The sequence below is a fragment of the Saccoglossus kowalevskii genome, chromosome 8, assembly GCF_978046115.1.
Source record: "Saccoglossus kowalevskii chromosome 8, keSacKowa6.1, whole genome shotgun sequence".
Lineage (NCBI taxonomy): Eukaryota > Metazoa > Hemichordata > Enteropneusta > Harrimaniidae > Saccoglossus > Saccoglossus kowalevskii.
Genome location: NC_140648.1, coordinates 2,813,507 through 2,838,894, shown reverse-complemented (window position 1 = coordinate 2,838,894; position 25,388 = coordinate 2,813,507). Strand labels below are relative to the sequence as shown.

General features: G+C 40.7%; 3 protein-coding genes across 3 annotated transcripts; all 3 read right to left on the bottom strand.

Annotated features, from left to right (window-relative positions):
- Window positions 1-4,942: 4,942 nt before the first annotated feature.
- Window positions 4,943-7,645, bottom strand: LOC146739224 (uncharacterized). Its single transcript, XM_085502645.1, has 3 exons — window positions 5,802-7,645; window positions 5,162-5,690; window positions 4,943-5,113 (listed from the first exon to the last, which is right to left on the bottom strand). Exons 1-3 carry the CDS (start codon window positions 7,643-7,645, stop codon window positions 4,943-4,945), a joined length of 2,544 nt encoding a protein of 847 aa, XP_085358771.1.
- Window positions 7,646-14,516: 6,871 nt separating this feature from the next.
- LOC102800897 (uncharacterized) lies at window positions 14,517-15,740 on the bottom strand. The gene has a single exon (XM_006823003.1). It carries the CDS (start codon window positions 15,738-15,740, stop codon window positions 14,517-14,519), a length of 1,224 nt encoding a protein of 407 aa, XP_006823066.1.
- LOC102805241 (uncharacterized) lies at window positions 15,737-17,041 on the bottom strand. The gene has a single exon (XM_006820374.1). The coding sequence runs from the start codon at window positions 17,039-17,041 to the stop codon at window positions 15,737-15,739; it is 1,305 nt and encodes a 434-aa protein (XP_006820437.1).
- Window positions 17,042-25,388: the final 8,347 nt, after the last annotated feature.

Sequence of the window (25,388 nt, the reverse complement as noted above, 5' to 3'; positions counted from 1 at the left end):
TATTTTCGTCGTCTTGTTAAAAACTGTAAGTCCAATTGCATTGATACTATGCATATTGTTCATTTTCTAATGATTTCTTCTGTTCTTTAATTGAAATGTGCAGTGCTAACAGCTGAGCTATCTCAGCCGATAGGCTGCTTGTTTATCCATAAATTCAATACTATGTGTTTAACATTTTAGTGTGATGTATTATTGTCAAGATGATTAACACTTGGGGGGGGGGGTAACACCTCTCAAGAGGAAAAGACAAAATAATTTTGTTGTTTATATCACATTTGAATAGTGTTTGACATGCATAGAACTAGAAACATAATGTTTTCTGTTTTGAAATGCTCAATGAGAGCAAATCTATATCAACGCATTATAATTAGTCCCAATAAAGCTATAAAAATATCGGAGCTAGCATCATCGGACTTTGTATTTGCGACTTGCTATCAGACTTGGATCACAAAATTTTCCAATTTACCAAGATTTTCATTCAATGCAATTTACACTTGTATGTTAATGAGAGCGGTGTCCAGCATCCATACCACTTGCATGTTGATGAGAGAGGTGTCCAGCATTCATACCACTTGTATGTTAATGAGAGAGGTGTCCAGCATTCATACCACTTGCATGTTAATGAGAGAGGTGTCCAGCATTCATACCACTTGTATGTTAATGAGAGCAGTGTCCAGCATCCATACCACTTGCATGTTAATGAGAGAGGTGTCCAGCATTCATACCACTTGTATGTTAATGAGAGAGGTGTCCAGCATTCATACCACTTGTATGTTAATGAGAGAAGTGTCCAGCATTCATACCACTTGTATGTTAATGAGAGAGGTGTCCAGCATCCATACCACTTGTATGTTAATGAGAGCAGTGTCCAGCATTCATACCACTTGTATGTTATTGAGAGAGGTGTCCAGCATTCATACCACTTGTATGTTAATGAGAGCGGTGTCCAGCATTCATACCACTTGTATGTTAACGAGAGAGGTGTACAGCATTCATACCGCTTGTATGTTAATGAGAGAGGTGTCCAGCATTCATACCACTTGTATGTTAATGAGAGAGGTGTCCAGCATCCATACCACTTGTATGTTAATGAGAGCAGTGTCCAGCATTCATACCACTTGTATGTTATTGAGAGAGGTGTCCAGCATTCATACCACTTGTATGTTAATGAGAGTGGTGTCCAGCATTCATACCACTTGTATGTTAATGAGAGCGGTGTCCAGCATTCATACCACTTGTATGTTAATGAGAGAGGTGTCCAGCATTCATACCACTTGTATGTTAATGAGAGCGGTGTCCAGCATTCATACCACTTGTATGTTAATGAGAGCGGTGTCCAGCATCCATACCACTTGTATGTTATTGAGAGAGGTGTCCAGCATCCATACCACTTGTATGTTAATGAGAGAGGTGTTCAGCATTCATACCACTTGTATGTTAATGAGAGCGGTGTCCAGCATCCATACCACTTGTATGTTAATGAGAGCGGTGTCCAGCATTCATACCACTTGTATGTAAATGAGAGCGGTGTCCAGCATTCATACCACTTGTATGTTAATGAGAGCGGTGTCCAGCATTCATACCACTTGTATGTTAATGAGAGAGGTGTCCAGCATTCATACCACTTGTATGTTAATGAGAGAGGTGTCCAGCATTCATACCACTTGTATGTTAATGAGAGTGGTGTCCAGCATCCATACCACTTGAATGTTAATGAGAGCGGTGTCCAGCATTCATACCACTTGTATGCTAATGAGAGCGGTGTGCAGCATTCATACCACTTGTATGTTAATGAGAGAGGTGTGCAGCATCCATACCACTTGTATGTTAATGAGAGCGGTGTCCAGCATTCATACCACTTGTATGTTAATGAGAGAGGTGTCCAGCATTCATACCACTTGTATGTTAATGAGAGAGGTGTCCAGCATCCATACCACTTGAATGTTAATGAGAGCGGTGTCCAGCATTCATACCACTTGTATGTTAATGAGAGTGGTGTCCAGCATCCATACCACTTGAATGTTAATGAGAGCGGTGTCCAGCATTCATACCACTTGTATGCTAATGAGAGCGGTGTCCAGCATTCATACCACTTGTATGTTAATGAGAGAGGTGTCCAGCATCCATACCACTTGTATGTTAATGAGAGCGGTGTCCAGCATTCATACCACTTGAATGTTAATGAGAGCGGTGTCCAGCATCCATACCACTTGTATGTTAATGAGAGCGGTGTCCAGCATTCATACCAATTGTATGTTAATGAGAGCGGTGTCTAGCATTCATACCACTTGTATGTTAATGAGAGCGGTGTCCAGCATTCATACCACTTGTATGTTAATGAGAGTGGTGTCCAGCATCCATACCACTTGAATGTTAATGAGAGCGGTGTCCAGCATTCATACCACTTGTATGCTAATGAGAGCGGTGTCCAACATTCATACCACTTGTATGTTAATGAGAGAGGTGTCCAGCATCCATACCACTTGTATGTTAATGAGAGCGGTGTCCAGCATTCATACCACTTGTATGTTAATGAGAGCGGTGTCCAGCATTCATACCACTTGTATGTTAATGAGAGTGGTGTCCAGCATCCATACCACTTGTATGTTAATGAGAGCGGTGTCCAGCATTCATACCACTTGTATGTTAATGAGAGCGGTGTCCAGCATTCATACCACTTGTATGTTATTGAGAGAGGTGTCCAGCATCCTTACCACTTGTATGTTAATGAGAGAGGTGTCCAGCATTCATACCACTTGTATGTTAATGAGAGCGGTATCCAGCATCCATACCACTTGTATGTTAATGAGAGCGGTGTCCAGCATTCATACCACTTGTATGTTAATGAGAGCGGTGTCCAGCATTCATACCACTTGTATGTTAATGAGAGAGGTGTCCAGCATTCATACCACTTGTATGTTAATGAGAGAGGTGTCCAGCATTCATACCACTTGTATGTTAATGAGAGCGGTGTCCAGCATTCATACCACTTGTATGTTAATGAGAGCGGTGCCCAGCATTCATACCACTTGAATGTTAATGAGAGCTGTGTCCAGCATCCATACCACTTGTATGTTAATGAGAGAGGTGTCCAGCATTCATACCACTTGTATGTTAATGAGAGCGGTGTCCAGCATCCATACCACTTGTATGTTAATGAGAGCGGTGTCCAGCATTCATACCACTTGTATGTTAATGAGAGCGGTGTCCAGCATTCATACCACTTGTATGTTAATGAGAGAGGTGTCCAGCATTCATACCACTTGTATGTTAATGAGAGAGGTGTCCAGCATTCATACCACTTGTATGTTAATGAGAGCGGTGTCCAGCATTCATACCACTTGTATGTTAATGAGAGCGGTGCCCAGCATTCATACCACTTGTATGTTAATGAGAGCGGTGTCCACCATCCATACCACTTGTATGTTATTGAGAGAGGTGTCCAGCATTCATACCACTTGTATGTTAATGAGAGCGGTGTCCAGCATTCATACCACTTGTATGTTAATGAGAGAGGTGTCCAGCATTCATACCACTTGTATGTTAATGAGAGCGGTGTCCAGCATTCATACCACTTGTATGTTAATGAGAGCGGTGTCTAGCATTCATACCACTTGTATGTTAATGAGAGCGGTGTCCAGCATTCATACCACTTGTATGTTAATGAGAGCGGTGTCCAGCATCCATACCACTTGTATGTTATTGAGAGAGGTGTCCAGCATCCTTACCACTTGTATGTTAATGAGAGCGGTGTCCAGCATTCATACCACTTGTATGTTAATGAGAGAGGTGTCCAGCATTCATACCACTTGTATGTTAATGAGAGAGGTGTCCAGCATTCATACCACTTGTATGTTAATGAGAGAGGTGTCCAGCATTCATACCACTTGTATGTTAATGAGAGCGGTGTCCAGCATTCATACCACTTGTATGTTAATGTGGCAGCACCAACTAATACACTAAAGACAGGCGATTACGTTCTTGACTGATGTGGCATATCTCTTTAATCGCATCTTCAACTTAAATATACCAACACCCTAAGATCTAGCAATTAACAAAAACATAACAAATCACTAAATCTTAATACAAATAAGGTGTAAAATATATAGTACTAAAAATCTCTAAATACTACAGTTCAGTACTTCACTATTTCACCATAGATGGTGCTATCGCTGAAGGTCACAACAAATAATAATTACAGTATTTCAGCTAACACGATAAAACCGATTCTTCAACAATACAACAAGTAATTCTTCCACTACAATGAATGTGGATACACTTCAGTCCTTTCAAGAGTTAATATAATAACGTACTAACAACGATTAATACTATGCCAAACACGGTGATGACGAAATCGTACACATAGTAATGTAAAGCTTGAAAACACAAGTCAGTATAACATCAAAAAAGCTCTATGTCGATCCATACTACAACAAAACTGCTCTTCGAACACTCAAAGTACAAATAATACAGCTGTATATTACCTCGTGGGCCTATTTAGTTGGTACTCCGAGAGAAATTACCGATGAAATTGCGTCCTAGCGATCATCGTTACAAACAATCGAAACATGGCTACTGTTGCATCATGGGACAAACAATCCATGGTAGTATGCAACAAAAAACTCGTGCAGACAATAAATCTGCCCTATAAATTCAAAATATCTATTCCTACAAATAATAATAATTTAACATGAAATAAGAAACTATTTAATAAAACTACTTAGTCTTTGTTCCGTCCATGACTAACACTGGAGGACGCTGTTAACACAAAAATGCCGTGAAGTCTCAGTGCACCTCGTCAGCTACACTCCCACCAAATCACTCATTCATAAAGGTACATAAAAGTAATATTGTCTATACTTGAGTGATTTCAAAATTAATATAAGAGTTCCTGAGAGTTAGTATATATACATCTTGTAAAAACTTGATCACAGTACAGGCTTCACTCGTTTTCCAGAAGAAGAATCAGTTTCTGGACAGGTCTTTCCAATACTGATAGCTTGCTTTCTCTTCTGCCTTTCTTATCAATGTTCTTGGTACCAATCTGAACTTTAACCCTTCTGACTAAACCATCATCGCTTGCCGCAATCTCAGTTACGATGCCCAATGGCCACTGCATTCAATGAAGTTGTTCATCTTTCAATAAGACTATGTCTCCCACCTTGATATTACGTCTCTGTGTGTTCCACTTCTGTCGTTTTGTCAGCGTATTCAGGTATTCATTCTTCCATCTACCCCAGAACTGCTCAGCTAAATACTGTACTCTGTACAAATCTTCCTTTACAAATTTACCTGGAGGGGGCAGTGCTAATGATGTTTTCATGGTGAGTACATGGTTTGGAGTTAAAGGTTCAGGACTTGTAGGATCATTCAGCATCTCTACTGTGAGTGGACGGCTATTAACAATGGCCATAACTTCATACAGAAATGTACGTAGTGATGCAGAATCAAGACGACCAGAAGACTGTAGTAGAAGTGATGACAGTACGCTTCTGATTGTCCTGACTTGTCGCTCCCACACACCACCTGTATGACTAGCATATGGAGGATTCATAACAAATTCACACTGATGCTCTGCCAGAAATACTTGGATTCTTTCTGTGTCTAACTCCCGCAGAGCTTCTTGAAATTCATTCCGTGCTCCTACGAAGTTGCTACCCTGGTCAGATCGAAACTGTAGCACAGAACCTCTAATCGCAATGAAACATCAAAGACTGTTAATAAAACAATCTGTTGACATATCACGAAGCATTTCAATGTGGACAGCCCTGTAACACATGCACGTGAACAGAAGTCCATACTTCTTGTGCTGTTTCCTTCCATCTTTAACAATAAAAAGACCAAAACAGCCCATACCACAATCTGCAAAAGGAGGTGAAGGTTCTACTCTGTCTTCTGGTAGATCTGCCATTTTTTGCTCTTCTGCAGGACGGCGAAGACAACAACATTTGACACACTTGTGAATGTGACTGGCTACAACCTTGGTTCCTCCAATGACCCAATACCTATTGGTTCTCATTTCATTAAGTGTCATTCCTCGTCCTTGGTGCTGAACTTTACTATGGAAGTGTGTAATGATCAACCTAGTGACATGGCTATCTCTCGGCAGAATGACTGGGTGTTTGACGATATCTGGAACCCTAGCTCTCTTTAAACGACCTCCAACTCTTAGAACACCAGCGTCATCAAGGAATGGGTCCAATTTGTAAATACTACTACTTCCATTCACTCTGGCTGACCTCTTAATAGCTCTAATTTCTTCAGCAAAGGCTTGATTTTGGATTGATTTAATTATAAATCTTTCAGCTTCCTGTCTTTCTTGGGAACTGCAAGGGTCACTCATTCCCTTTCTATCTCTTAAAACTCTTTTAATGCGTGCCAATGCCCCGACAGCTCCGGACCATTTAGAGAAACGGGACATGCAAGTCTCCAAGTTGAATGGTTCTTCTTGTGTCACAGCTGAGAAAGTTGTCACATTTCTCACTTCAGGATCTCCAACATTCAATTCATAGGTTGATTCTTCCACTATTTCCAACTCTCTTTCCCACAGAAACTTTGGTCCCTGAAACCAGTTTGAGTCAAGCAGCTCAGAAGCGAAAACTCCCCTAGAGGTGTGATCAGCAGGATTTTCTCTAGATGAAACATAATACCATTGACTGCAGTTAGACAAATGCCTGATACTTTGGATTTTATTTGCTATAAATACGTGGAACCTTCTGGCTTCATTTGCGATATATCCTAAAACAACCTGAGAGTCTGTCCAGAAGTACTCTCCATCAATATTGACATTTAATTCTTCCTTCAGTCTATGGCTCATGTTTGCAGACACTATTGCAGCAGTCAACTCTAGACGTGGGATGGTAACTACTTTAATTGGGGCAACTCTGGTCTTTCCAACAATCAAAGTACAGTGTACTCGATTCTCACCAACAAGTCGAAGGTAGGAACATTGACCATAACCACAGGTGCTGGCATCCGAGAAGTGATGCAGCTCAGTGCTCAGGATCTTGCCAAAGTCATGTGGTTTGTAGCTCCTTGGTACTTGAACTGCTTTTAAATTCTCAAAATCAGCTTTCCACCTATCCCTTATTGGCCGTAAATTATCAGATAGCGGTTCATCCCAACCTATGTTTTTCCTACACATTTCTTGAAGAATTCGTTTGCCAATGAGGATGAATGGAGCGAGAAATCCCAGTGGATTGTAAATTGAAGCTACTGTAGAAAGAATTCCACGTCGTGTGGGAGGTTGATCTTTAGCCTGTATGTGAAACTTGAACGTATCTGATTCTACGCCCCACTGGATCCCAAGTACTCTCTCTATTGGTAGACTGTCATGACTCAAATCAACATTCTTAATTCCACTGGCTCTTTCACTCATGGGTATGGCTTTCATTACTTCTCTGCTGTTTGAAATAAACTTGTGAAGATGTAGTCCTCCTTTAGAACACACGGTTTGTACCTCCTTCACTAATTTAATTGCATCATCTGTTGATTCTGTACTGATAAGCCCATCATCAACATAAAAGTCACCCTGTAAGAAACTTGCTGCTAGGGGAAACTCTATCTTATTCTGGTTAGCTAGATACTTCATGCCATAATTTGCACACCCTGGAGATGATGCTGCTCCAAACAAGTGTACCTTCATGCGGTATTCTTGGGGTTCAGTATTGATGTCACCATTCTCCCACCATCAGAACCTTATGTAGTTGCGATCTTCTACATGTACAAAGAACTTCTCTACGTCACACATAATGGCTATGAGATTTTTCCTGAATCTGCAAAGTACACCAATCAAAGAGTTTATTAAGTCGGGTCCAGTGAGTAGATGGTCATTCAGGGAAGTCCCACCATGGCGAGCTGAGCAATCAAAAACTACCCTTATCTTCTCAGGCTTGTTAGGGTGGTACACCCAATGATGCGGTATGTACCAGACCTTTCCATCTGTCACTTGGTCATCAACTTTCTCTACCTCACCCTTTTCTATGACATCATTCATAAATCTCTTATAGTCTGAATAATATTTTAGGTTGGTGTTGAATTTCTTCTTCAAATGTTGCAGACGAATTGACGCCATTCTCTTGCTGTTAGGAAGTATAGGTTTTCCAGATTTAAAGGGAAGTGGCATACTGTAATGGCCACTTTCTGTTTGCTGGATACCAGTCTCTAGAATATTGAGAAACTTGATATCATCTTGTGAAACTGCTTTCTCTCCTTGACTCTTCTCTAGAAAGTCAGCTTCCAAAACATTGAGAATTTGTTTAGGAGCTATAAAAGGAACTTCTTTCACTGAGATACGGTGGCAAATACGTGTAGCGCTATTGCATACCGGATCTTCATATCCAACGACACTCCATCCCAGATCTGTCATCACAGCATATGGTTCATTACTTTTACCAATGATAGTCTCCCTTGGTACCAATGCTTGTGGGCAGTTGTAGCCAATAAGCATACCTACTTCACAGTCTTGCAGGGGAGGAAGCTCATGAGCTATTCTCTGCAGGTGAGACCATCTCTTTGCTGTATCTGTGGTTGAAATGTGTGATCTATCAGTTGGAATAATATCTCTGGTATACGATTGTGGGATGTCTATGCATACAGATGAAGACATTCCTCTGACACGCAAGTCTGAAACAACATTGCAGTCAACAATGGATGATGCTGAAGCCATTGTTGAAAGTTTCAGTCGGACTGGTTTACATTGAATTGACAGAGCCTTTGCTATGTCTTCTAGAATAAATGTGGAGTCACTTTGTGTGTCTAATAATGCATATGTTAGCACTTCCTTAGGAAGAGACCCTTTGGAGGACACCCAGACTGGTACTATCATAGATGTACTATTGCTGTCACCAAGTTGAACCTTACATGACACTGCTGATGCTTCTGACGTTGGTTTGGTTGTGTTTCTATCTTTATAGTTGTCATGGATTATTGTTGGGTGTTTCCCTTGGCACTTCTCACATGTTAGTCTTCGTCGACATTCTCTGGAAATGTGTCCTTTCTTGAGACAGCTAAAGTATACCGTTTTCCTGTAAGTATTGCCTTTTCTCTTCCTGGGACTTTCTCTCAAACTCAGTGCATGAACTTAGTTGATGGTCAGTCTTCTGACAAAAAGGACATGGTTTTGGTACATACGTAGTGGAGTTAACTGTTTTTTTAGCATCAGATTCTTTGTTGACCTGCTTTGACTCTGTACTAAATGTACCTCTGATTCGGTTGAACCTTTTAACTTTATCTTTGGGCTCTCTTACAGTTTCTGTGAAGCTTGATTCTCTAATAGCACCCAGCGATGAAATTGGATTACATGCGATGCGTGCTTCCTTTGACACAAACTTGACAAAGTCTTGAAAGCTTGGATATTCGCCTTTTTGATCCAACACTTGCGTCACCTCTCAATTCCATTGTTTAGCAGCCCAATCAGGTAGCTTCAATAATAATTTTTGATTTTCCTCACAGTCATTCAAAATTTTCAGCCCAGGTATGTGCGGGATGGCATCTTTGCAGGCCTTGAGGAAATCTGCAAATTCTTGTAGACCTGCTGCATCTCTGACACCAATCCTTTGCCACTTGAATAACTTATCCTTGAAGGCCCTTTGAACTTTAAAGGGATGGCCATATCTTTCTTCTAGCAGGTTCCATGCTCCTGTATAGGATTCCTCAGAGTTGCTGTAGAAAAACCCTTCTACTGCCTTCAGTGCTATACCACCTACATACCTCCTCAAATAGTACATTTTTTTCGGCAGCTGAGATACCTCTACTCTCAATGAGACTCTTGAAGCTTGTCTTCCATTGAATATACTGCAAGGGATCCCCAGTGAATACGGGCGGTTCTGGCAATGGCAACCGACTCATCAAGCTATTCTGTAAAGCACAGGCCAGAGAGGATGAATCCATAGACGGCTGTGTTGGATTCGGTTTTGTGTTATCATTTGAAGCATAAGGGAACTGTTTACTTGCCAAAATGTTCTCATCCTTGTCTTCAACTTTGCAAACATCCTGGCATACTTGGTCATACACTCTAAACTTGGCTTTAGCCTTCTCTAACAGTTTCTCCTTTTCTATACGTTCCATTTCTCTTTTTTTCAGCTCTTGTTTATGACGCAAAATCTCTTGTTGATGCTCAAGATCTTCTAGCTCCACTTGTTTAGCTTCAGTAGCCTTTAACATCTCTAACTCTGCTTCTTGTGCTGCAATTTCAGCAGCGGCATCTGCACGTTTTTCTACTGAACTCATTGACACATGGGATGATCTAGATGTTGTGGTACTGAATATAGATCTATTGTCATCATGTTGCAGCAAGTTATGTAGTTGCTGACCATGTGTTATTTCACCACTGGTGTTTTCTTTCTTGTTTGTAACTATTTGCAGAAGTTGGGTAGTAATGGCAGTGCAAGTGTCAGTCTGACTTAGCATTTCCTGGCCTGGTGGACAAACTTCACGCAGGGCTTCATATGCATTGATGACTTCATCTTTGGCCATGTTCAATGTCGTATACATACTATCTAGCATGTCTTCAGTACAATAACCCTTTAAACGGGTACGTCCAGATTTAGTTGCCAATTTCCACGATTCATATTTCTGATTGAAGGCCTTATCCTATGTTTTGATCTTTCATCCTCTCCCTTTCCTGATACTCAGCCATTTTCTCTGTCAATATGCGAGTTCTTTCACTTCTGCGTGGATCAGCTGGTTTGCTGAGCTCTAAGATTTCTTCTTGCATTTCTTTCATACCTTCCAGAATTCTTTCCCTTTCTACATAGTTGGTTTCTGTCTCAAGGGCATCCTGGAATTCTTCTATCTTCTGTTCTAAATGTTTGATCTCTTCTTCTATCTCCATATTTGCCAAATATAACACAGTAATATGTTGTTTCAGCTAACCACTATTGTTAACTATTTCTGGTTGCTGGCTTGTAGTCTTACTTATCTGTGTATGTTGCCTTGTATCTTGCTTCTATTAACATCGCCTCAGATGGCTGAGATCTTACTGTGGCAGCACCAACTAAATTACACTAAAGACAGGCGATCACGTTCTTGACTGATGTGGCATATCTCTTTAATCACATCTTCAACTTAAATATTAACAATTAACAAAAACATAACAAATCACTAAATCTTAACACAAATAAGGTGTAAAACATACAGTACTAAAAATCTCTAAATACTACAGTTCGAACACGATAAAACCGATTCTTCAACAATACAACAAGTAATTCTTCCACTACAATGAATGTGGATACACTTCAGTCCTTTCAAGAGTCCATATAATAACGTACTAACAACGATTAATACTATGCCAAACACGGTGATGACGAAATCGTACACATAGTAATGTAAAGCTTGAAAACACAAGTCAGTATAACATCAAAAAAGCTCTATGTCGATTCATACTACAACAAAACTGCTCTCTGAACACTCAAAGTACAAATAATACAGCTGTATATTACCTCGTGGGCCTATTTAGTTGGTACTCTGAGAGAAATTACCGACGAAATTGCGTCCTAGCGATCAACGTTACGAACAATGGAAACATGGCTACTGTTGCATCATGTTAATGAAAGAGGTGTCCAGCATTCATACCACTTGTATGTTAATGAGAGAGGTGTCCAGCATTCATACCACTTGTATGTTAATGAGAGAGGTGCCCAGCATTCATACCACTTGTATGTTAATGAGAGAGGTGTCCAGCATTCATACCACTTGTATGTTAATGAGAGCGGTGTCCAGCATTCATACCACTTGTACGTTAATGAGAGTGGTGTCCAGCATCCATACCACTTGTATGTTGATGAGAGTGGTGTCCAGCATTCATACCACTTGTACGTTAATGAGAGTGGTGTCCAGCATCCATACCACTTGTATGTTAATGAGAGAGGTGTCCAGCATTCATACCACTTGTATGTTAATGGTGTCCAGCATCCATACCACTTGTATGTTAATGAGCGAGGTGTCCAGCATTCATACCACTTGTATGTTAATGAGAGCGGTGTCCAGCATTCATACCACTTGTATGTTAATGAGAGAGGTGTCCAGCATTCATACCACTTGTATGTTAATTAGAGAGGTGTCTAGCATTCATACCACTTGTATGTTAATAAGAGAGGTGTCCAGCATTCATACCACTTGTATGTTAATGAGAGAGGTGTCCAGCATTGATACCACTTGTATGTTAATGAAAGAGGTGTCCAGGATTCATACCACTTGTATGTTAATCAGAGAGGTGTCCAGCATTCATACCACTTGTATGTTAATGAGAGAAGGTGTCCAGCATTCATACCACTTGTATGTTAATGAGAACGGTGTCCAGCATCCATACCACTTGTATGTTAATGAGAGAGGTGTCCATCATTCATACCACTTGTATGTTAATGAGAGCGGTGTCCAGCATTCATACCACTTGTATGTTAATAAGAGAGGTGTCCAGCATTCATACCACTTGTATGTTAATGAGAGTGGTGTCCAGCATTCATACCACTTGTATGTTAATGAGAGTGGTGTCCAGCATCCATACCACTTGTATGTTAATGAGAGAGGTGTCCAGCATTCATACCACTTGTATGTTAATGAGAGAGGTGTCCAGCATTCGTACCACTTGTACGTTAATGAGAGAGGTGTCCAGCATTCATACCACTTGTATGTTAATGAGAGAGGTGTCCAGCATTCATACCACTTGTATGTTAATGAGAGGGTGTCCAGCATTCATACCACTTGTATGTTAATGAGAGTGGTTTCCAGCATCCATACCACTTGTATGTTAATGAGAGAGGTGTCCAGCATTCATACCACTTGTATGTTAATGAGAGCAGTGTCCAGCATTCATACCACTTGTATGTTAATGAGAGATCTGTCCAGCATTCATACCACTTGTATGTTAATGAGAGACGTGTCCAGCATTCATACCACTTGTATGTTAATGAGAGAGGTGTCCAGCATTCATACCACTTGTATGTTAATGAGAGTGGTGTCCAGCATCCATACCACTTGTATGTTAATGAGCGAGGTGTCCAGCATTCATACCACTTGTATGTTAATGAGAGAGGTGTCCAGCATTCATACCTGTATGTTAATGAGAGTGGTGTCCAGCATTCATACCACTTGTATGTTAATGAGAGTGGTGTCCAGCATCCATACCACTTGTATGTTAATGAGAGAGGTGTCCAGCATTCATACCACTTGTATGTTAATGAGAGCGGTGTCCAGCATTCATACCACTTGTATGTTAATGAGAGAGGTGTCCAGCATTCATACCACTTGTATGTTAATGAGAGAGGTGTCCAGCATTCATACCACTTGTATGTTAATGAGAGCGGTGTCCAGCATTCATACCACTTGTATGTTAATGTGGCAGCACCAACTAATACACTAAAGACAGGCGATTACGTTCTTGACTGATGTGGCATATCTCTTTAATCGCATCTTCAACTTAAATATACCAACACCCTAAGATCTAGCAATTAACAAAAACATAACAAATCACTAAATCTTAATACAAATAAGGTGTAAAATATATAGTACTAAAAATCTCTAAATACTACAGTTCAGTACTTCACTATTTCACCATAGATGGTGCTATCGCTGAAGGTCACAACAAATAATAATTACAGTATTTCAGCTAACACGATAAAACCGATTCTTCAACAATACAACAAGTAATTCTTCCACTACAATGAATGTGGATACACTTCAGTCCTTTCAAGAGTTAATATAATAACGTACTAACAACGATTAATACTATGCCAAACACGGTGATGACGAAATCGTACACATAGTAATGTAAAGCTTGAAAACACAAGTCAGTATAACATCAAAAAAGCTCTATGTCGATCCATACTACAACAAAACTGCTCTTCGAACACTCAAAGTACAAATAATACAGCTGTATATTACCTCGTGGGCCTATTTAGTTGGTACTCCGAGAGAAATTACCGATGAAATTGCGTCCTAGCGATCATCGTTACAAACAATCGAAACATGGCTACTGTTGCATCATGGGACAAACAATCCATGGTAGTATGCAACAAAAAACTCGTGCAGACAATAAATCTGCCCTATAAATTCAAAATATCTATTCCTACAAATAATAATAATTTAACATGAAATAAGAAACTATTTAATAAAACTACTTAGTCTTTGTTCCGTCCATGACTAACACTGGAGGACGCTGTTAACACAAAAATGCCGTGAAGTCTCAGTGCACCTCGTCAGCTACACTCCCACCAAATCACTCATTCATAAAGGTACATAAAAGTAATATTGTCTATACTTGAGTGATTTCAAAATTAATATAAGAGTTCCTGAGAGTTAGTATATATACATCTTGTAAAAACTTGATCACAGTACAGGCTTCACTCGTTTTCCAGAAGAAGAATCAGTTTCTGGACAGGTCTTTCCAATACTGATAGCTTGCTTTCTCTTCTGCCTTTCTTATCAATGTTCTTGGTACCAATCTGAACTTTAACCCTTCTGACTAAACCATCATCGCTTGCCGCAATCTCAGTTACGATGCCCAATGGCCACTGCATTCAATGAAGTTGTTCATCTTTCAATAAGACTATGTCTCCCACCTTGATATTACGTCTCTGTGTGTTCCACTTCTGTCGTTTTGTCAGCGTATTCAGGTATTCATTCTTCCATCTACCCCAGAACTGCTCAGCTAAATACTGTACTCTGTACAAATCTTCCTTTACAAATTTACCTGGAGGGGGCAGTGCTAATGATGTTTTCATGGTGAGTACATGGTTTGGAGTTAAAGGTTCAGGACTTGTAGGATCATTCAGCATCTCTACTGTGAGTGGACGGCTATTAACAATGGCCATAACTTCATACAGAAATGTACGTAGTGATGCAGAATCAAGACGACCAGAAGACTGTAGTAGAAGTGATGACAGTACGCTTCTGATTGTCCTGACTTGTCGCTCCCACACACCACCTGTATGACTAGCATATGGAGGATTCATAACAAATTCACACTGATGCTCTGCCAGAAATACTTGGATTCTTTCTGTGTCTAACTCCCGCAGAGCTTCTTGAAATTCATTCCGTGCTCCTACGAAGTTGCTACCCTGGTCAGATCGAAACTGTAGCACAGAACCTCTAATCGCAATGAAACATCGAAGACTGTTAATAAAACAATCTGTTGACATATCACGAAGCATTTCAATGTGGACAGCCCTGTAACACATGCACGTGAACAGAAGTCCATACTTCTTGTGCTGTTTCCTTCCATCTTTAACAATAAAAAGACCAAAACAGCCCATACCACAATCTGCAAAAGGAGGTGAAGGTTCTACTCTGTCTTCTGGTAGATCTGCCATTTTTTGCTCTTCTGCAGGACGGCGAAGACAACAACATTTGACACACTTGTGAATGTGACTGGCTACAACCTTGGTTCCTCCAATGACCCAATACCTATTGGTTCTCATTTCATTAAGTGTCATTCCTCGTCCTTGGTGCTGAACTTTACTATGGAAGTGTGTAATGATCAACCTAGTGACATGGCTATCTCTCGGCAGAATGACTGGGTGTTTGACGATATCTGGAACCCTAGCTCTCTTTAAACGACCTCCAACTCTTAGAACACCAGCGTCATCAAGGAATGGGTCCAATTTGTAAATACTACTACTTCCATTCACTCTGGCTGACCTCTTAATAGCTCTAATTTCTTCAGCAAAGGCTTGATTTTGGATTGATTTAATTATAAATCTTTCAGCTTCCTGTCTTTCTTGGGAACTGCAAGGGTCACTCATTCCTTTCTATCTCTTAAAACTCTTTTAATGCGTGCCAATGCCCCGACAGCTCCGGACCATTTAGAGAAACGGGACATGCAAGTCTCCAAGTTGAATGGTTCTTCTTGTGTCACAGCTGAGAAAGTTGTCACATTTCTCACTTCAGGATCTCCAACATTCAATTCATAGGTTGATTCTTCCACTATTTCCAACTCTCTTTCCCACAGAAACTTTGGTCCCTGAAACCAGTTTGAGTCAAGCAGCTCAGAAGCGAAAACTCCCCTAGAGGTGTGATCAGCAGGATTTTCTCTAGATGAAACATAATACCATTGACTGCAGTTAGACAAATGCCTGATACTTTGGATTTTATTTGCTATAAATACGTGGAACCTTCTGGCTTCATTTGCGATATATCCTAAAACAACCTGAGAGTCTGTCCAGAAGTACTCTCCATCAATATTGACATTTAATTCTTCCTTCAGTCTATGGCTCATGTTTGCAGACACTATTGCAGCAGTCAACTCTAGACGTGGGATGGTAACTACTTTAATTGGGGCAACTCTGGTCTTTCCAACAATCAAAGTACAGTGTACTCGATTCTCACCAACAAGTCGAAGGTAGGAACATTGACCATAACCACAGGTGCTGGCATCCGAGAAGTGATGCAGCTCAGTGCTCAGGATCTTGCCAAAGTCATGTGGTTTGTAGCTCCTTGGTACTTGAACTGCTTTTAAATTCTCAAAATCAGCTTTCCACCTATCCCTTATTGGCCGTAAATTATCAGATAGCGGTTCATCCCAACCTATGTTTTTCCTACACATTTCTTGAAGAATTCGTTTGCCAATGAGGATGAATGGAGCGAGAAATCCCAGTGGATTGTAAATTGAAGCTACTGTAGAAAGAATTCCACGTCGTGTGGGAGGTTGATCTTTAGCCTGTATGTGAAACTTGAACGTATCTGATTCTACGCCCCACTGGATCCCAAGTACTCTCTCTATTGGTAGACTGTCATGACTCAAATCAACATTCTTAATTCCACTGGCTCTTTCACTCATGGGTATGGCTTTCATTACTTCTCTGCTGTTTGAAATAAACTTGTGAAGATGTAGTCCTCCTTTAGAACACACGGTTTGTACCTCCTTCACTAATTTAATTGCATCATCTGTTGATTCTGTACTGATAAGCCCATCATCAACATAAAAGTCACCCTGTAAGAAACTTGCTGCTAGGGGAAACTCTATCTTATTCTGGTTAGCTAGATACTTCATGCCATAATTTGCACACCCTGGAGATGATGCTGCTCCAAACAAGTGTACCTTCATGCGGTATTCTTGGGGTTCAGTATTGATGTCACCATTCTCCCACCATCAGAACCTTATGTAGTTGCGATCTTCTACATGTACAAAGAACTTCTCTACGTCACACATAATGGCTATGAGATTTTTCCTGAATCTGCAAAGTACACCAATCAAAGAGTTTATTAAGTCGGGTCCAGTGAGTAGATGGTCATTCAGGGAAGTCCCACCATGGCGAGCTGAGCAATCAAAAACTACCCTTATCTTCTCAGGCTTGTTAGGGTGGTACACCCAATGATGCGGTATGTACCAGACCTTTCCATCTGTCACTTGGTCATCAACTTTCTCTACCTCACCCTTTTCTATGACATCATTCATAAATCTCTTATAGTCTGAATAATATTTTAGGTTGGTGTTGAATTTCTTCTTCAAATGTTGCAGACGAATTGACGCCATTCTCTTGCTGTTAGGAAGTATAGGTTTTCCAGATTTAAAGGGAAGTGGCATACTGTAATGGCCACTTTCTGTTTGCTGGATACCAGTCTCTAGAATATTGAGAAACTTGATATCATCTTGTGAAACTGCTTTCTCTCCTTGACTCTTCTCTAGAAAGTCAGCTTCCAAAACATTGAGAATTTGTTTAGGAGCTATAAAAGGAACTTCTTTCACTGAGATACGGTGGCAAATACGTGTAGCGCTATTGCATACCGGATCTTCATATCCAACGACACTCCATCCCAGATCTGTCATCACAGCATATGGTTCATTACTTTTACCAATGATAGTCTCCCTTGGTACCAATGCTTGTGGGCAGTTGTAGCCAATAAGCATACCTACTTCACAGTCTTGCAGGGGAGGAAGCTCATGAGCTATTCTCTGCAGGTGAGACCATCTCTTTGCTGTATCTGTGGTTGAAATGTGTGATCTATCAGTTGGAATAATATCTCTGGTATACGATTGTGGGATGTCTATGCATACAGATGAAGACATTCCTCTGACACGCAAGTCTGAAACAACATTGCAGTCAACAATGGATGATGCTGAAGCCATTGTTGAAAGTTTCAGTCGGACTGGTTTACATTGAATTGACAGAGCCTTTGCTATGTCTTCTAGAATAAATGTGGAGTCACTTTGTGTGTCTAATAATGCATATGTTAGCACTTCCTTAGGAAGAGACCCTTTGGAGGACACCCAGACTGGTACTATCATAGATGTACTATTGCTGTCACCAAGTTGAACCTTACATGACACTGCTGATGCTTCTGACGTTGGTTTGGTTGTGTTTCTATCTTTATAGTTGTCATGGATTATTGTTGGGTGTTTCCCTTGGCACTTCTCACATGTTAGTCTTCGTCGACATTCTCTGGAAATGTGTCCTTTCTTGAGACAGCTAAAGTATACCGTTTTCCTGTAAGTATTGCCTTTTCTCTTCCTGGGACTTTCTCTCAAACTCAGTGCATGAACTTAGTTGATGGTCAGTCTTCTGACAAAAAGGACATGGTTTTGGTACATACGTAGTGGAGTTAACTGTTTTTTTAGCATCAGATTCTTTGTTGACCTGCTTTGACTCTGTACTAAATGTACCTCTGATTCGGTTGAACCTTTTAACTTTATCTTTGGGCTCTCTTACAGTTTCTGTGAAGCTTGATTCTCTAATAGCACCCAGCGATGAAATTGGATTACATGCGATGCGTGCTTCCTTTGACACAAACTTGACAAAGTCTTGAAAGCTTGGATATTCGCCTTTTTGATCCAACACTTGCGTCACCTCTCAATTCCATTGTTTAGCAGCCCAATCAGGTAGCTTCAATAATAATTTTTGATTTTCCTCACAGTCATTCAAAATTTTCAGCCCAGGTATGTGCGGGATGGCATCTTTGCAGGCCTTGAGGAAATCTGCAAATTCTTGTAGACCTGCTGCATCTCTGACACCAATCCTTTGCCACTTGAATAACTTATCCTTGAAGGCCCTTTGAACTTTAAAGGGATGGCCATATCTTTCTTCTAGCAGGTTCCATGCTCCTGTATAGGATTCCTCAGAGTTGCTGTAGAAAAACCCTTCTACTGCCTTCAGTGCTATACCACCTACATACCTCCTCAAATAGTACATTTTTTTCGGCAGCTGAGATACCTCTACTCTCAATGAGACTCTTGAAGCTTGTCTTCCATTGAATATACTGCAAGGGATCCCCAGTGAATACGGGCGGTTCTGGCAATGGCAACCGACTCATCAAGCTATTCTGTAAAGCACAGGCCAGAGAGGATGAATCCATAGACGGCTGTGTTGGATTCGGTTTTGTGTTATCATTTGAAGCATGAGGGAACTGTTTACTTGCCAAAATGTTCTCATCCTTGTCTTCAACTTTGCAAACATCCTGGCATACTTGGTCATACACTTTAAACTTGGCTTTAGCCTTCTCTAACAGTTTCTCCTTTTCTATACGTTCCATTTCTCTTTTTTTCAGCTCTTGTTTATGACGCAAAATCTCTTGTTGATGCTCAAGATCTTCTAGCTCCACTTGTTTAGCTTCAGTAGCCTTTAACATCTCTAACTCTGCTTCTTGTGCTGCAATTTCAGCAGCGGCATCTGCACGTTTTTCTACTGAACTCATTGACACATGGGATGATCTAGATGTTGTGGTACTGAATATAGATCTATTGTCATCATGTTGCAGCAAGTTATGTAGTTGCTGACCATGTGTTATTTCACCACTGGTGTTTTCTTTCTTGTTTGTAACTATTTGCAGAAGTTGGGTAGTAATGGCAGTGCAAGTGTCAGTCTGACTTAGCATTTCCTGGCCTGGTGGACAAACTTCACGCAGGGCTTCATATGCATTGATGACTTCATCTTTGGCCATGTTCAATGTCGTATACATACTATCTAGCATGTCTTCAGTACAATAACCCTTTAAACGGGTACGTCCAGATTTAGTTGCCAATTTCCACGATTCATATTTCTGATTGAAGGCCTTATCCTATGTTTTGATCTTTCATCCTCTCCCTTTCCTGATACTCAGCCATTTTCTCTGTCAATATGCGAGTTCTTTCACTTCTGCGTGGATCAGCTGGTTTGCTGAGCTCTAAGATTTCTTCTTGCATTTCTTTCATACCTTCCAGAATTCTTTCCCTTTCTACATAGTTGGTTTCTGTCTCAAGGGCATCCTGGAATTCTTCTATCTTCTGTTCTAAATGTTTGATCTCTTCTTCTATCTCCATATTTGCCAAATATAACACAGTAATATGTTGTTTCAGCTAACCACTATTGTTAACTATTTCTGGTTGCTGGCTTGTTGTCTTACTTATCTGTGTATGTTGCCTTGTATCTTGCTTCTATTAACATCGCCTCAGATGGCTGAGATCTTACTGTGGCAGCACCAACTAAATTACACTAAAGACAGGCGATCACGTTCTTGACTGATGTGGCATATCTCTTTAATCACATCTTCAACTTAAATATTAACAATTAACAAAAACATAACAAATCACTAAATCTTAACACAAATAAGGTGTAAAACATACAGTACTAAAAATCTCTAAATACTACAGTTCGAACACGATAAAACCGATTCTTCAACAATACAACAAGTAATTCTTCCACTACAATGAATGTGGATACACTTCAGTTCTTTCACGAGTCCCTATAATAACTTACTAACAATGATTGATACTATGCCAAACACGGTGATGACGAAATCGTACACATAGTAATGTAAAGCTTGAAAACACAAGTCAGTATAACATCAAAAAAGCTCTATGTCGATTCATACTACAACAAAACTGCTCTCTGAACACTCAAAGTACAAATAATACAGCTGTATATTACCTCGTGGGCCTATTTAGTTGGTACTCCGAGAGAAATTACCGACGAAATTGCGTCCTAGCGATCAACGTTACGAACAATGGAAACATGGCTACTGTTGCATCATGTTAATGAAAGAGGTGTCCAGCATTCATACCACTTGTATGTTAATGAGAGAGGTGTCCAGCATTCATACCACTTGTATGTTAATGAGAGAGGTGCCCAGCATTCATACCACTTGTATGTTAATGAGAGAGGTGTCCAGCATTCATACCACTTGTATGTTAATGAGAGCGGTGTCCAGCATTCATACCACTTGTACGTTAATGAGAGTGGTGTCCAGCATCCATACCACTTGTATGTTGATGAGAGTGGTGTCCAGCATTCATACCACTTGTACGTTAATGAGAGTGGTGTCCAGCATCCATACCACTTGTATGTTAATGAGAGAGGTGTCCAGCATTCATACCACTTGTATGTTAATGGTGTCCAGCATCCATACCACTTGTATGTTAATGAGCGAGGTGTCCAGCATTCATACCACTTGTATGTTAATGAGAGCGGTGTCCAGCATTCATACCACTTGTATGTTAATGAGAGAGGTGTCCAGCATTCATACCACTTGTATGTTAATTAGAGAGGTGTCTAGCATTCATACCACTTGTATGTTAATAAGAGAGGTGTCCAGCATTCATACCACTTGTATGTTAATGAGAGAGGTGTCCAGCATTGATACCACTTGTATGTTAATGAAAGAGGTGTCCAGGATTCATACCACTTGTATGTTAATCAGAGAGGTGTCCAGCATTCATACCACTTGTATGTTAATGAGAGAAGGTGTCCAGCATTCATACCACTTGTATGTTAATGAGAACGGTGTCCAGCATCCATACCACTTGTATGTTAATGAGAGAGGTGTCCATCATTCATACCACTTGTATGTTAATGAGAGCGGTGTCCAGCATTCATACCACTTGTATGTTAATAAGAGAGGTGTCCAGCATTCATACCACTTGTATGTTAATGAGAGTGGTGTCCAGCATTCATACCACTTGTATGTTAATGAGAGTGGTGTCCAGCATCCATACCACTTGTATGTTAATGAGAGAGGTGTCCAGCATTCATACCACTTGTATGTTAATGAGAGAGGTGTCCAGCATTCGTACCACTTGTACGTTAATGAGAGAGGTGTCCAGCATTCATACCACTTGTATGTTAATGAGAGAGGTGTCCAGCATTCATACCACTTGTATGTTAATGAGAGGGTGTCCAGCATTCATACCACTTGTATGTTAATGAGAGTGGTGTCCAGCATCCATACCACTTGTATGTTAATGAGAGAGGTGTCCAGCATTCATACCACTTGTATGTTAATGAGAGCAGTGTCCAGCATTCATACCACTTGTATGTTAATGAGAGATCTGTCCAGCATTCATACCACTTGTATGTTAATGAGAGACGTGTCCAGCATTCATACCACTTGTATGTTAATGAGAGACGTGTCCAGCATTCATACCACTTGTATGTTAATGAGAGTGGTGTCCAGCATCCATACCACTTGTATGTTAATGAGCGAGGTGTCCAGCATTCATACCACTTGTATGTTAATGAGAGAGGTGTCCAGCATTCATACCTGTATGTTAATGAGAGTGGTGTCCAGCATTCATACCACTTGTATGTTAATGAGAGTGGTGTCCAGCATCCATACCACTTGTATGTTAATGAGAGAGGTGTCCAGCATTCATACCACTTGTATGTTAATGAGAGCGGTGTCCAGCATTCATACCACTTGTATGTTAATGAGAGAGGTGTCCAGCATTCATACCACTTGTATGTTAATGAGAGAGGTGTCCAGCATTCATACCACTTGTATGTTAATGAGAGAGGTGTCCAGCATTCATACCACTTGTATGTTAATGAGAGGGTGTCCAGCATTCATATCACTTGTATGTTAATGAGAGTGGTGTCCAGCATCCATACCACTTGTATGTTAATGAGAGAGGTGTCCAGCATTCATACCACTTGTATGTTAATGAGAGCAGTGTCCAGCATTCATACCACTTGTATGTTAATGAGAGTGGTGTCCAGCATCCATACCACTTGTATGTTAATGAGAGAGGTGTCCAGCATTCATACCACTTGTATGTTAATGAGAGTGGTGTCCAGCATCCATACCACTTGTATGTTAATGAGAGAGGTGTCCAGCATTCATACCACTTGTATGTTAATGAGAGAGGTGTCCAGCATTCATACCACTTGTATGTTAATGAGAGTGGTGTCCAGCATCCATACCACTTGTGTGTTAATGAGAGAGGTGTCCAGCATTCATACCACTTGTATGTTAATAAGAGAGGTGTCCAGCATTCATACCACTTGTATGTTAATGAGCGTGGTGTCCATCACTCATACCACTTGTATGTTAATGAGAGTGGTGTCCAGCATTCATACCACTTGTATGTTAATGAGAGCGGTGTCTAGCATTCATACCACTTGTATGTTAATGAAAGTGGTGTCCAGCATTTATACCACTTGTATGTTAATGAGAGCGGTGTCCAGCATCCATACCACTTGTATGTTAATGAGAGCAGTGTCCAGCATTCATACCACTTGCATGTTAATGAAAGCGGTGTCCAGCATTCATACCACTTGTCTGTTAATGAGAGCGATGTCCAGCATTCATACCACTTGTATGTTAATAAGAGAGGTGTCCAGCATTCATACCACTTGTATGTTAATGAGAGAGGTGTCCAGCATTCATACCACTTGTATGTTAATGAGAGAGGTGTCCAGCATTCATACCACTTGTATGTTAATGAGAGGGTGTCCAGCATTCATACCACTTGTATGTTAATAAGAGAGGTGTCCAGCATTCATACCACTTGTATGTTAATGAGAGTGGTGTCCAGCATTCATACCACTTGTATGTTAATGAGAGTGGTGTCCAGCATCCATACCACTTGTATGTTAATGAGAGAGGTGTCCAGCATTCATACCACTTGTATGTTAATGAGAGAGGTGTCCAGCATTCATACCACTTGTATGTTAATGAGAGAGGTGTCCAGCATTCATACCACTTGTATGTTAATGAGAGAGGTGTCCAGCATTCATACCACTTGTATGTTAATGAGAGGGTGTCCAGCATTCATACCACTTGTATGTTAATGAGAGTGGTGTCCAGCATCCATACCACTTGTATGATAATTAGAGCAGTGTCCAGCATTCATACCACTTGCATGTTAATGAGAGTGGTGTCCAGCATCCATACCACTTGCATGTTAATGAGAGCAGTGTCCAGCATTCATACCACTTGTATGTTAATGAAAGATCTGTCCAGCATTCATACCACTTGTATGTTAATGAGAGAGGTTCCCAGCATTCATACCACTTGTATGTTAATGAGAGAGGTGTCCAGCATTCATACCACTTGTATGTTATTGAGAGCGGTGTCCAGCATTCATACCACTTGTATGTTAATGAGAGCGATGTCCAGCATTCATACCACTTGTATGTTAATGAGAGCGGTGTCCAGCATTCATACCACTTGTATGTTAATGAGAGCGGTGTCCAGCATTCATACCACTTGTATGTTAATGAGAGCGGTGTCCAGCATTCATACCACTTGTATGTTATTGAGAGCAGTGTCCAGCATTTATACCACTTGTATGTTATTGAGAGCGGTGTCCAGCATCCATACCACTTGTATATTAATGAGAGCGGTGTCCAGCATTCATACCACTTGTATGTTATTGAGAGCGGTGTCCAGCATTCATACCACTTGTATGTTATTGAGAGTGGTGTCCAGCATTCATACCACTTGTATGTTAATGAGAGCGGTGTCCAGCATTCATACCACTTGTATGTTATTGAGAGCGGTGTCCAGCATTCATACAACTTGTATGTTATTGAGAGCGGTGTCCAGCATCCATACCACTTGTATGTTAATGAGAGCGGTGTCCAGCATTCATACCACTTGTATGTTATTGAGAGCGGTGTCCAGCATCCATACCACTTGTATGTTAATGAGAGCGGTGCCCAGCATTCATACCACTTGTATGTTATTGAGAGCGGTGTCCAGCATTCATACCACTTGTATGTTATTGAGAGCAGTGCCCAGCATTCATACCACTTGTATGTTAATGAGAGAGGTGTCCAGCATTCATACCACTTGTATGTTAATGAGAGCGGTGCCCAGCATTCATACCACTTGTATGTTATTGAGAGCGGTGTCCAGCATTCATACCACTTGTATGTTATTGAGAGCAGTGCCCAGCATTCATACCACTTGTATGTTAATGAGAGCGGTGCCCAGCATTCATACCACTTGTATGTTATTGAGAGCGGTGCCCAGCATTCATACCACTTGTATGTTATTGAGAGCGGTGTCCAGCATTCATACCACTTGTATGTTATTGAGAGCGGTGCCCAGCATTCATACCACTTGTATGTTATTGAGAGCGGTGCCCAGCATCCATACCACTTGTATGTTAATGAGAGAGGTGTCCAGCATTCATACCACTTGTATGTTAATGAGAGAGGTGTCCAGCATTCACACCACTTGTATGTTAATGAGAGAGG

Coding starts and splice junctions, on each gene's coding strand:
- LOC146739224 (XM_085502645.1), bottom strand. CDS start 7,645: ATGAAGGTACACTTGTTTGGAGCAGCATCATCTCCAGGGTGTGCAAAT. Junction 5,691..5,801: donor GGAAGGAAACAGCACAAGAA/GTATGGACTTCT, acceptor CATTGCGATTAG/AGGTTCTGTGCTACAGTTTC. Junction 5,114..5,161: donor CACAGAGACGTAATATCAAG/GTGGGAGACATA, acceptor CATTGAATGCAG/TGGCCATTGGGCATCGTAAC.
- LOC102800897 (XM_006823003.1), bottom strand. CDS start 15,740: ATGAGTGACCCTTGCAGTTCCCAAGAAAGACAGGAAGCTGAAAGATTT.
- LOC102805241 (XM_006820374.1), bottom strand. CDS start 17,041: ATGAAGGTACACTTGTTTGGAGCAGCATCATCTCCAGGGTGTGCAAAT.